Source organism: Candoia aspera, chromosome 1 (assembly GCF_035149785.1).
Source record: "Candoia aspera isolate rCanAsp1 chromosome 1, rCanAsp1.hap2, whole genome shotgun sequence".
Classification (NCBI taxonomy): domain Eukaryota; kingdom Metazoa; phylum Chordata; class Lepidosauria; order Squamata; family Boidae; genus Candoia; species Candoia aspera.
Window position 1 is genome coordinate 282265212 of NC_086153.1, and position 12594 is coordinate 282277805.

General features: G+C 36.7%; 1 protein-coding gene across 1 annotated transcript in view; it reads right to left on the reverse strand.

The window, feature by feature from the left end:
• Window positions 1-770: 770 nt before the first annotated feature.
• The window catches only part of BUB1B (BUB1 mitotic checkpoint serine/threonine kinase B), a 35103-nt gene continuing 23279 nt past the window's right edge, over window positions 771-12594 (reverse strand). Inside the window, exons 17-23 of the mRNA XM_063289965.1 lie at window positions 12117-12260; window positions 10041-10153; window positions 9029-9190; window positions 8618-8760; window positions 7579-7750; window positions 7267-7373; window positions 771-1325 (exon numbers count right to left, since the gene is read on the reverse strand). Of these exons, the coding sequence (XP_063146035.1) occupies window positions 1136-1325; window positions 7267-7373; window positions 7579-7750; window positions 8618-8760; window positions 9029-9190; window positions 10041-10153; window positions 12117-12260 (1031 nt within the window). The 3' untranslated portion in view covers window positions 771-1135. The remainder of the gene's footprint in view (window positions 1326-7266; window positions 7374-7578; window positions 7751-8617; window positions 8761-9028; window positions 9191-10040; window positions 10154-12116; window positions 12261-12594) is intronic.

Below are 12594 nucleotides of genomic sequence, written 5' to 3' on the forward strand. Positions count from 1 at the left end.
CCTGTATTCTTATAGCAAGAAAATACCTGCACCACTGGGCAGTGTTATTATAATATGCACAGGGACCAGTCATTACCACAGGATCATTAACTACTCTGACCTGGAAAACTGGGCCTCTGCCATCAATTTAGTTTACTGTTAATAACTCAATTTCAGTGAAAAATATCCAGGGATGAGATCCAAACCACCTTTTAGAGAAATCACCACAGGAGAGATTAAGCTGCTACAGAATAAATGCTGGCAGCATTAGAATAACTATATTACATACTGAGCCAGAACTGCATATGATTGGCATGTTCTCCACTAACAGATTGCAGCTTCCATCTATGGTCAAATGTAGAAACTTATCTTATGATTTTATATGTACAGAATGAACTGTACAAATTGCACAGAATTTAGACTGCCAAATGAATTTATTAATATTTGAGGAAGAGACATGGCAATCATATGCTAATACTGCTACTGATGTAAATGTTACTGTCCAAAGCAGAATTTTCTTCATGATACAAATAGCAGCCATAGGCAGCAGAAGTGGGAGCAGTACTAATGCAGAGGCAAAGGAATAATTTCGTCTTCCCCCTTCCACTAAAAGTACACAAATGCCAATTATGTAACTAACATCACATCTAAGACATGGCATTTTGCCTCTCACAAGATTTTTTGATACATAGTTCATGAACATATTCAGTTATTGAGCTTGATTTAAAGAAACTAGCAATCCAAATACCTGCAAAAACTAGAAGTTGCATCAAAAATCTTCATTCATCCAATAATTTTTGAAATTTGTATGGTGATTGCAAAACAGTTTTACTGAACAGTGATTACAAGGAAAGAATAAAAAACAAGTAAGAGATTTACAACAGTTTAAGGATGAAAAAGCTGAGATATTACAAAGCAATCAATACTGGACATTTAAAGAGGAAGCAAGCACAGATATTGCCAGTAGATAGCAACTGTACATATTGTTAAGGCATCAGCTAAAATTCTTTTGACTCATGAAGAAATAATTGTGAAAAATGTTCCTACTGTTTATACATCTAGCAGGAACAAGATCAAGCATGAGCTTTCATTTGCCTTAGGTGGTATGGAGGGGAGTAGAAAAGCAGGGAGATATTAAGAGGGCATTTTCTCTATGTCAGAATGATGTCTCAAAATGAAGGAGGTCTTCCAGCTTTGTTATGGAATCACAAAGGCGTTTTGGAAAAGAACTGTCAAATGAACTGCTCAGCTCTTCTTTGAGATCTTGCAGAAGAGGCACAGTAGACTTTCCATTTGCATTCAGAATTTTGTCAAAGAATGTATTCCACAAATCACCATCAATGGACCTAAGCAAGAGGGGAAAAAAAGTGCTTTTCTGAAAATATTCTGCATATTATCACTTCCAGATTCTTGTATAAATTTGCACTTTCTCAGTTGTCCTTGAAGACATCCATACTTAAAGTCCCCACTTAAATGTAGATGTTCTATTATTAATTTCATATCCCACAATATGGAAGCTCTGTGGTAGCTAAATACGATGACATATAAAGGGACTTTGAAAATACTGAAATCAATGTATTTGTGGATATTATTGCCTTCTATTCATTATGAAAAAAAATCTTAAAAGCTGGCATAAGGAAAGTAGTAATTTATTAACAAGCAACAGTTGGGCTGGATTCTGAGCATAAAATTAAGAGTTAATATTGATATGTACATTTAGGATTTACTGATTCCGCAAAAGGTTGTTCAAGGTGAATTTTTTTTTAAGTATTACATAAACATATCCCAATTTAGAAACACAGCAAAAGCTCTGCAGATAATTCATAATAATGGTCTAATTGTCTAAAACTACAAGAACTAAACTTGAAATAACTTCTACTTTTGTCAGTTTATTTCACAGTTTCATATTAGTTGATTGCATTTGTTTATTCAAAGGGCAGGTTTTGCTGCCGATAAAATTGGATTAAGATTGCTGCAGTGCAGCTTCCTAAAAGGAGCCAATTTATCTGAAGTTAAGATTGCGTACTGTACTTTTGTTTCTATTGATTAGTTTTGGAAAGGGGGTTTGAGTAATAATACAAAATCACAATTGTACACACACACATTAAAATGCCATGTTGCATGTCGGTGCTTGCTGAAAAAAAGGGGGAAGCTCTCTTCTATATAGTCAGCATGGAAACCCAAGTTGTAATATTTTATTAGTTTTCAAAGTCATTTTCTGCAAAGTAGGCTGGTAATAAGCAATGGGATTCCCTTACTTCATAATCAACTCAGAAATCAAGTGGATTAGAGGAAGAGTAGAAACCCCCCTTTTTTAAACCAGACTACTCATTTGCTTGCCCAAATTTCTTGATTTAACCTATCAAATGAATTGTTAACTACAAGAGGCTATGTAGCATTCAGGAGGACAAACTATAAAATAGCAAAAGTATTTCTCAATTTAAATGGAGCTGGGCTTTGAGTTTTCTCCCCACCAGGTCAAAGAAACCTCTTCATCTGAAGGACCAGAATAAAACATGTTGAAACAAAGAGCATAATAATTCAAACTGTAAACCCAGTGTAGCGCAAGTAAGTTTAGTATCTGAATTTTAGTGAACTAGATGTGCCTAGGCAGAAAAGAGAGTATCATCCAGAACACTTCAGTTAAATTTATGTAGCTGGCAATCTTCCATCTGTGTAATATAAGCATCAGCTTAAGGACAGGAACAAGGAGTCCCTGCACACATGCAAATATTTCAGGAAATATTCTGAACAGTCTGATCACCACAAGCACACTGCTTATATCTGCTTGAAAACTCATCATATCCATTTCATGAGGAAGCTGTTGATGCAAATCCATCTATTTAAAGCTCATTCCTAAAATGCTACAAAAGGCAATCTTTTTAAAAATGCAACAGATAATCTTTCTGTATTAAAACTGGCTACTTAACCTACTCAAATATGAGTTGTCATAATGATTTATAGCCCTAAGAAAGAAATCTGTAGGAAACAAGTAAGAAATTTATATATCCCCTTGATTGTATAGGTGATAAAAATAAATACCCTAAAATAAAGTCAAAGGCAAATAGGTATATAAACATCATGCAGTGGACTATTTGGTACACTGCAAATCAGAAAGAGTTCACTAGGATAATGCTTGGAATATTTCATGGTGGCTCAAATCATCCAAGAAAAGGCTATATAAAACAGACATCCTAGACTACATGTGATTCTGAATCCCAACATGTGATAAGAAGGCAAGTAGAATTCAGACCAATTGTAGTGATCCTATCTATCTATCTATCTATCAATCAATCAATCAATCAATCAATGTATATCTTGTCTATCTTCTGGAGAACTGATGGTAATATACTTACATTATTCTATAAAATGTGCTAGGTAACTGCAAATTTCTCAAAAAGAAACTGGTCATCTTTACAATTAAGAATTTGAACTGAGATTCTTGTCTGCCTAAAGTCCAATGATTTCCATTACCCACCAGCTCCCCTATTTATCCACCATGAATCTCAAGATCAAATCTGTTTGCAATGCACTTTTCTAAACCATCTAAACTGTTTTTCCTGCAGTCTAGCTCCCTCATTCTCATGTTAAGTTCTCTCTCAAGAGGTCAAGTCACCTGGAAAGATACATACTCAGATCTGCTTATCCTTAAGGTTAAAAGCATCAGTAGGACATTTTTAAGTGAGAAAAGAGGCTGTCTCAGATTATAGTTCTCAGACATCATTTAAAAAAAGAAAAGCTCATACATTGGAAGCTTTACTTCCTATATACACAAAGTGCTATATGCTTCTAGATACGTAGATCTACCTAAGTAGTTTGTAAAATATTCTACTTAATATTTTTCCTCCTCCATCCTCTTTTATCAAGTAAACAGTATTACCAGTGAACATGATGTATAAAAATCAATGATTGAATGGTTTTTAAAAGATCAACAGTTTCTCTCAGTTGTAAACATAGTTATACTAAATGTCATCACAAATACAATACATATATGTTGGACCAGTAAGTTTTGTAAAAATGAATCAATTGTTCTTCCACATTCTCACATACTGAGTTATCTATCAACTAGGCATGGGCTTTCATCTCAGTTTTTCATCTCATTAAAATTATCCAGGAGAGCCACTTTGGTGTAGCGGTTAAGGCAGCAGGCTAGAAACTAGGGGACTGTGAGTTCTAGTCCCGCCTTAGGCACAAAGCCAGCTGCATGACCTTGGGCCAGTCACTCTCTCTCAGCCCTAGGAAGGAGGCAATGGCAAACCACTTCTGAAAAACCTTGCCAAGAAAGCTGCAGGGACTTATTCAGACAGTCTCTGAAAATCAGACACAATTTAATGGATTAAAAAAAAACTTATCAAAGCTAATGCCAGCTGTTTCTTGAATGTCCTAGGCATTCATTTTTCCCCAATTAAAGCCATATGTGTAAAGTCACAGATTTGACAGAAATGGGGTTTTTTGTGCTGGTAATGGATCTGGGCCAAGCAATGAACAGAAGAAGATAGCATAATTTAAGAAAAGCAGTTGGAAATACAGTAGAAAAAGACTAGTACAATAGCCACTAATCTACAGCTAGACTTGGAAATAGAAGAAAAAAAATTAAATTACCTATATTAACAAAGATCAAGTTACCTAAGACTAAGCAAGTAATATTCTCCATATTGTAAAATGCTGAATTCTAATTTCCTATCTTTTAGTTATTGCATGTGCTCGAGTGTTTAAGAAAGATGTAAAATAGTAAATTTAATTTCAGACCTTTAAATCAAGGAGCTCTCTTTGCAATTTAAGAGAATTTGTCTCACCCAGTGAGCTCCATGGTGGGGGACATGAACTTGGTTCCAAATTTAACACTTAACTATACTATACTGGCTCTACAGTACACTGATTTAGAACAGAGATAATGAGGTAACAGTCTGCATCAACTGATTTACCCAGCCCTTGAGCAACTGAGGCTATACCACCCTGCTGGTCGGGGCAGCACTACTACTTGAGGTAGGGTTATCCCAGGCATGTCTTATCTTAAACTTTCCAACATTGGAGAAAACTGTTCCATAGCCCCCATATGTCTCTTGCCTCAAGAAGGGATGTTTAGAGGCTACTTAAATATTATTAATAGTTTTACCCCACCATTAGTCCAAACAGCTCAAAGCAGTATACATAAGGCTTTTCCCTTAGCCTTGCAACTGCTCTCTAAAATAAACTAAGCTGACAATGCAAATGTGTGAGTTTGTGAAAGTTGCCTTTAGTCTGTGTGGTTAATCAGGGATCTACACTATCCACCTCGCCTAACTCTGTTAGCCACAATGTTAATCTCAAAACTACTACATCTTGAGACAATCTGTGAGCAACAGTGCAAAGTGAAGAGTCACGCATGCTACTTCCACCTAGCCTGGCCCCTCCTTAAGAGCAAGGGTGCAGAATTCAAGGACCTCATTAAGTCCTCCAGAGCTTTCAGTGTGGTCCCCAGAGACCCTCCAAAAGTTGCTGCTGAATTGCAGTTGCTAAAGTACCTGAATGAGAAGACTATTAAGCATATAGTGACTAATGCACTGATGGTATATAATTAATTAGTTTAGTTATTCTTCTGGCTTCAGCCATTTTTCCCCCCAAGTCTATCACCTTGGCATGCTTCTCAAAGGCTATGGAGAAACTTTAGCTGAAAAAGGCTGTTTATCCCTGCTTTAGAGCACTTGGAAAAGTTTCTGGAACAAGATATAGAGCTGTGGAGGCACCTATTCAATTTGCCTCAACAGGGAGGACAGACAAGCACTGATTTTCCAAAGACTAGTTTGCTTTCAAATGGCTGATTGGTATATTCTCAATATTAAAGATTATAAATGTTTCTGACACAGTTATTTAGCAACAAAATGTTTGTATTTTCCAGGTACTAGATCATTCTTGACCAAAATGCAAAGCATAGGAAGAAGTAAGGCGGCATAATATTGTGACTGATAGCCTCTAGTTTCTACTTCTTGAATGGGGAAGGTCCAATCCACCCAACCCTTTGGCTAAAGGGATTAACTGTTTCTGCTCTAGAAGCCAGCTGTAGCTAATCTTCTATTAGTCAGAGTCTGGATTCATACAGTATGTTGAGCTAAGATATAACGCGGTTAGCTTGGTTTTGGCTTGGCATGTGAGTTCAACCGCTATGCTTACTCAGCAAAACATGGCTAAAACAAACAACAACTAAGAAATATGCTATCCCTATTGGTATCCTTTCAGCTTTATTAAGACCTCAGTAGCACTTTGCAAAACAGAACAAGCAACTATAAACACATTCATGACATCTATGCATCTGTCACTGCCATCAGTTTATTCAAGATACCTTTAAAAACTAGATTAATATATATCCCTTAAACTTTGACAAAGAGGGGAAAAAGTATATTACTATTTGATTGATTAAGAAGCCCTTTTATATTTGGCATTCTGTCTGGAAATAAATTAGGACTATATTATAGGGACAAGAGGAGATAACTGAGCACACAAAGTATGCTTGAACCAGCATTTTTTTCACATTGCAATTCTATGTCAAAGATGATAGCACATTTAATATTGCTACAAAACACATATTTTTTCTCCCTTTATTGTTTAAAAGACATTTAAATTATTTGACATCTTAGTAGAATTTATCTATTTATTAAAATTCTGGGCCATCCAACTCCAAACTATTGTGGGCAGCTTCATAAAGTGAAAAAAAATATAATTCTACAAAAACAAAAATATCCATAAAACAATAACTATACAAGGGAACAAAACCATCCTTCCACATCATCTTCTCTAGGTTAAAGGGCTCAGAGCCAGGTTTTTAAAGAAAGTGTGAAGACAGATACGATGCTCATTATATGAATCTCAGGTAGGGGGATGCTGTTCCAAACCGGAGGTGCAGCAACAGAAAAGACCTTCTTCCTGGTTCCCACTAGATGACATGCTTAATCAATGGGACTCAAAGCAAGCTGACTCTCTCAGGCAGTCCCATGTAGATTGCATTGCAATAGTCCACCTGCACCATGACCAAGGTGCCTATCTGTGATGTTGATATTAAGATAAACTGCAGTTTAACACTATTTTATTATTACAGCAACACACTGAAACACAAAATGTAGAACTGGGTCACATACACTTAAACTGCAGGGCCATGCTTGATTGTCAGTTACCTATAACTGATTAACATACAGTATGTTACCCTAATTTAAATATCTATGTCATTTCTCCCAATTAATGGTATCATTTCTGCATGGTGAATGTATAATAAGAAACAAAAGGCACAGAATTTTTGGGATGACAAATACTTACTGAGATAAATCTCTATTAGTTCTCCAGCTGTCTTTTTCCCGATGAACTTGCAGGTGTTCCCCAAACAAAATCAAATGGGCAGTGTTTGCAATGCCAAGCAAGTCCACCTGAAACCATTACAGGATTCATGAGTTAATAAAAATGATCTGCAATTTGATACTCTTGAATTATTCAAGTCGTATAGTAAAAAAAGAAATCTCTTTAGAAGCAGCTTACTTCAGACATACCACACTGATTTCAACGGAACTTCTGCTGGGATTTTCTAGTAACATATCCAAAAATTTTAATTATTTTTTGAAATAAGGTTTTTACCTGATGTACCGGGGTGTTTCCATCAAAGATCTGCTGTCCAATCTGGGTCTGAGTTATTGGGAAGCTTTTCAGTGAATTCACAGTTGGCTGTAGTTGTAAATCTAGGCTGTGAGAGAAATCCACTATCTTCAGAGCTCTGTTAGTCTTCTCCATGGCAAATGGATTGTAAATTCTGAGAGAGCAAATTTGCAGTTTTATTGAATGGTACGGTATTTGCACATGCCCATCTTACTGCCTCCCTCTAGTGTTTGCATTAAGAATTTGCTTCATTCTTAATAGTGTATTTAAGTAAAGGAAAAACAAGGTTTCCCCTTAAAATTAATTAATTACCTGTGGATCATGTGTGCGTGTACATGTGTGTAGAGGTTTTTTACATTTGGTGAAAATACTGCCATAGGAAAATGCTGTTGAAAGTTAGCGGGTGGCAGGTAAGGATAGTAAAAGCAAGTGGCTGGAAGAAGGATGGCCGGGGTGTGAAACCACCGCTAGTTGCTGCAAGAGAGAAAAGCAATCACATCAGCCTTGTTCTCCTCTTGTTGCCTTTAAAGCATAGAGAGTGAGTGTCTGTAGTGGAGAGTCTCCTCTATCCATGAAAGCCAAGTACATGGAAAAAGTCGCATGAAAATCAGATCCTTCATTAGCAAAGGTTACTATAGGTTGAGAGTTTTTCCACTGCAGATTTCATCTTCTACAAATAGAGGGTAAAGAAGAGAATAAGGCTAGCATACTGATCTGGAGTAAGGGCTTCACAGGGCACTACAGAGTAATTTATCCTTGCTGCCCCTAGATGTCCACTCTGTGTGTGTGTGTCTATGAGAGAGTAGTTTGAGTAGAAAACGTTTATGCATATACTGATATGGAATCAATTTTACACATGGATGGTTTATTTTACAGTCACTTAATTTTAATCAGTTAATTGGTATTTTTTCCTTGGTGACATACAGTACATTTTCCAAAATCTGGCTTGCATCTACTTGGAGTATTATTCTGAAATGTGCCAGTCTAAAAGCACAAAGCTCAATAAAAAGAGATAGCCAACCTGTCTCCCAAGAACAGTGTTTCTGGATTCAGATTTCCATGGATTATTTCTGCTTTATGTAGTTTTTCTACCACCTCTAGGAGGTTGTCAACAATCAGCAATACCACTTCTTGAGGGATAACTTTATAACGCTGGATCATATCCTGTGGAGGGGGGAATAAAGGCTAGGCATAAGTGATTATTCTGTCACTCTGCTCCCAACTCCATTAATTAAATCTTGGAAATATCATATATGGACTGTATTTCAAGCTTGTTTTTCTTGGTCGTGTTCATTTCTTTTTGTTTTGCATTATCTACTTCAGTTCTGATTCTTTATATAGTTGTTTATACAGTAGATGACCACATGAAGGTAAGTGTAAACAAATTGTTCAACTCCTACTCAATATGCCATTCAACAATGTACATACTGACCTGAACAGTAACACAGCATATTGTCTCATGGAGAGTCATACAACCATTGTGATATAAGAAGCAAGTGCAGTATTGACTGAAGTTCTGATCAAATTCAGCATCTAGGCGCTCTTGAAGTTGCAATAATATGTAGAAGTCCCATGGCACAGGCTCAGAATGCACCTGCATAAAGAAAATTTACAGCTTTGACTTCCTAATACTCAAACCTCAACAGTCATACTTATCCAGAATTTAAACTGTTTCATTGCCTAATAGTCATGTTTATGTAGCAGATTAATTTGAGCCAATATGGCAGATCTCATTACAGCAATTGAAATACCATGTTTATATTGCAGTTTTACCATGGAAAAAGTGTCCTGGTGTGGCCTTTGTGCTTCACTGCCTGCAAAAACTCTGAAAACACTGCCTAGTTCCATCCAGATAATAGGGGTGGGATCAGTAATCAAAATTGGACTGGAATAGCCCATATCATGCAGGGAAGTTACATAGGGAATTGGTTATCTAACAATATTGTTCCACTAGCAAAACATTTTTTTGTAAGTATATCTTCTCTGAAATTAGGGAATGTTCCCTAGAGAAAATCTGGGGACACACTCAGGCAGGCAGAGATCAAATTTAAGTTTCATTCTCACCTGAACACTCTCTCTTATGCTTTAGAAATAAAATACAATTTTATTTTACCTTACTTTTCAGTGAATAATGATTTTTAAAAAAAATATAACATCACTGTTCAGCTTAAGGCAGTAGTGAAAATTAAATCTTTTGTTGCCTTTCTACTTTTTTATAGTGAAGATCTTTTTGTACTTTTAAATGTTTGTTCTAATCGGATGCATTTTTGTTTTTAATTAGAAAGCAATCTTGGGGGCTTTGATAACTTGTCATTTTAGAACAGAAGCAAGAGAACTGCACTGCTAATTAAAAAGATAGATGAAAGGGCTTCACAAGTGTTCAATGAATATATGGAAGTATGAAAGAGTTAATCAAAGGGTGATCATAAATAAGACACTTATACCTTTATTAAAAATGCTGTTGAATCTTTGTTTGTTATATTAGCTGGTACAGCAGAGAATATCTTGTCATTCTCACTGATCAAATACTCACGAGTGATATGATAAATAGCATTTCCTGTTGAAACAGAATTGTTTGCAAAACAAATCATTACTAGGAACACATGGCCAAACACTTCTTGAAATAACATGCAAGCATATGAACATTTAATCCTAAAAAGCTACATCTCTACACATCTTTGGAGGTGATAACAGATGCTTCTTTATTAATCTGGAATTACTTGGGAGGATGGTACAGGGGGTTGCATGTGGAAGATTGCATCATCACCAACATCATTTGCACATGGATCTGGGCTGTGCAATGCTTCACAAATGCTTTGGAAGAGGTACTTAAAACCTCACATGAACACAGCACCTGCCTGCTACTTATTAAAGCAACAGATGTTTTTCAAGCTTCTGCATGAGCCTTAAAAATGTTGTTCTTGCTTTCAAAGCTGCATTAAAGAGGCAACTTCTTCCAGCATCTTTCTTTCAGGCTCACAAGGCAGTTTGAAAAAACCTGGTCTTTTAAAGACTAGCAGGAAAGTGCTGTGTTTGCCCAAGATTAGAAGCACCTCCCCTGAATTATTTTCAAACCACACACAGCCCTTATGTGGACACAGTTGCCCATTGTAAATTTAGCCATTTGAAGACACTAAGGATATTTTTTAAAGTAATTTAATAGGACACACGTTTTAAATTTGACAACATGAATAGCCGAATTCCTTGGCCAATCTTCCCTGACATTCTGTGGCTCTCCGGATTACCTCAAGAGAAAAAGCAGCAATCCAAATTTAAGGCGTCATCAACTAGATTCAGGTAAACCATTGGGGTTCACAAAGTACACTTCACCAGGTTTATTAAAGGCTAGCAGCTGCATGGTAACATGGTAAGTTAAAAATGAGATAAAATACAAAAAATCTAACACAATTCTAGCCTTACACAGCAGACTAGACCTGGGTTTTGCACTTTAATCCAACTGCCTATCTGAAATTGAAAACAACAAAAGCAATTCCTCATTTTTCAGCCTTGCCTGAAGTAACTGTTGGCAGAGTGCTAGAAAGCCTTTGGCCCAGGAGAGATCAGAAAAGTCACACACCAGGCATTTCTATAAAAATAATTTTATTTACAGAAAACAAACATATCTAAAGGCTGTTTGCTGAGGAGAGATTTCTCTCAGCTGCATATTCTCTGCAAGCCTACACAGAAGGAAAACTGAAACTAAAACAAGTTCAGGCAAGTTCCTCCCTTAGGCAATGCAACCATTAACATGTGAAAAGGGGACAATTAAATTCAACCTCTTCACCTGGCCAAAATGATTAGTTAGCATAGTAACCTTAATCTGTAGTAGAAAACATATTAACAGTAACTAACCCGCTCCATCCAGAACTCCAGGCACCTCCAAAAACCAAACCCTCTCCCCACCCCAAACCTGACAGAACCCCTTCTTTTTCTCTGTTGGCTCTCAGGGTCAGCCTACTCTGGGCATATAAAACTGGTGTTTTTTTTTAAAGGGCCAGCTACTCCCCACAAGGTAAATGTAGTAACCAAGTTAAGCACCACAGTAATACCGAATGCTGACAGTATTTTTATCTTCCACATAGAATAATGAATTCAAACAAGTTGAACTAGAAGAAAACATTAAATACTGGCTTAACAGAGCTCCCAACATTTTCTATATCGCAATGCAGGAATGGCAAATTTTTCTACCTTGGAGGCAGTCTTCTGCCTTTGTATACTGCTTATGACATCACTAGAGTAGAAGAAACTGATTTTTCCCCCATTTTGGCGGTTTGAAAGTCAACATAAAAAAAGAAAATGGGCCTAATGGAGCCAGACTTAAGCAGGGACATGTGCATCCTAGTAAGGTTCAAGTCACCCATTTTGACTTTTAACCTCCCCAAGTTAAAGAAAGATTAAACAATTCTGGTTCATACATTCTAAGGGACCTGACAGTGCAAATGGGTGCTGGGGTCATCCTCCTGCTAGAGTCTATTATTAAAACAGATTACACCATAACAGAAGAATATAACAATCCTCACCTAAATTAACTTCTTTTTCCAGTTCTATCCAAGGCATAAACTGAGCCTCCAGCTTAAAGCCAGAAGCCTTGGTCAACAAATCTGGAAGAGGCTGCAAGAACTGTTTGCATTGTTCAGCATTCTGCAAACCCTCAGGAGAGTCACCTAAAAAAACCAAGACCATACCAAATTTGTCAGATAACAATTCCATATAGCAATTTTTCTCTATTTTTGCTATTAATAACTACATCCCAACTGAGTATTGCTGTTCAAGTAAGCTTTTTTTTTTTCCTTCAGGATGTTAGTGTTTTATATTACCAATGTGGATTTTCTTCCCTTATACCTGAGAGCATTGTCCAGTCAGGTCCCTATTACTAGCCAGACATGGTATTTTTACCATTATTAGCATATAATACAGCTTTGTGTGAACCAAGAATCCAGTTTGGGACAGTGTCCAAACACGCCCTACCCCTCCACGTCAGTTCTCCAAGGATATGGA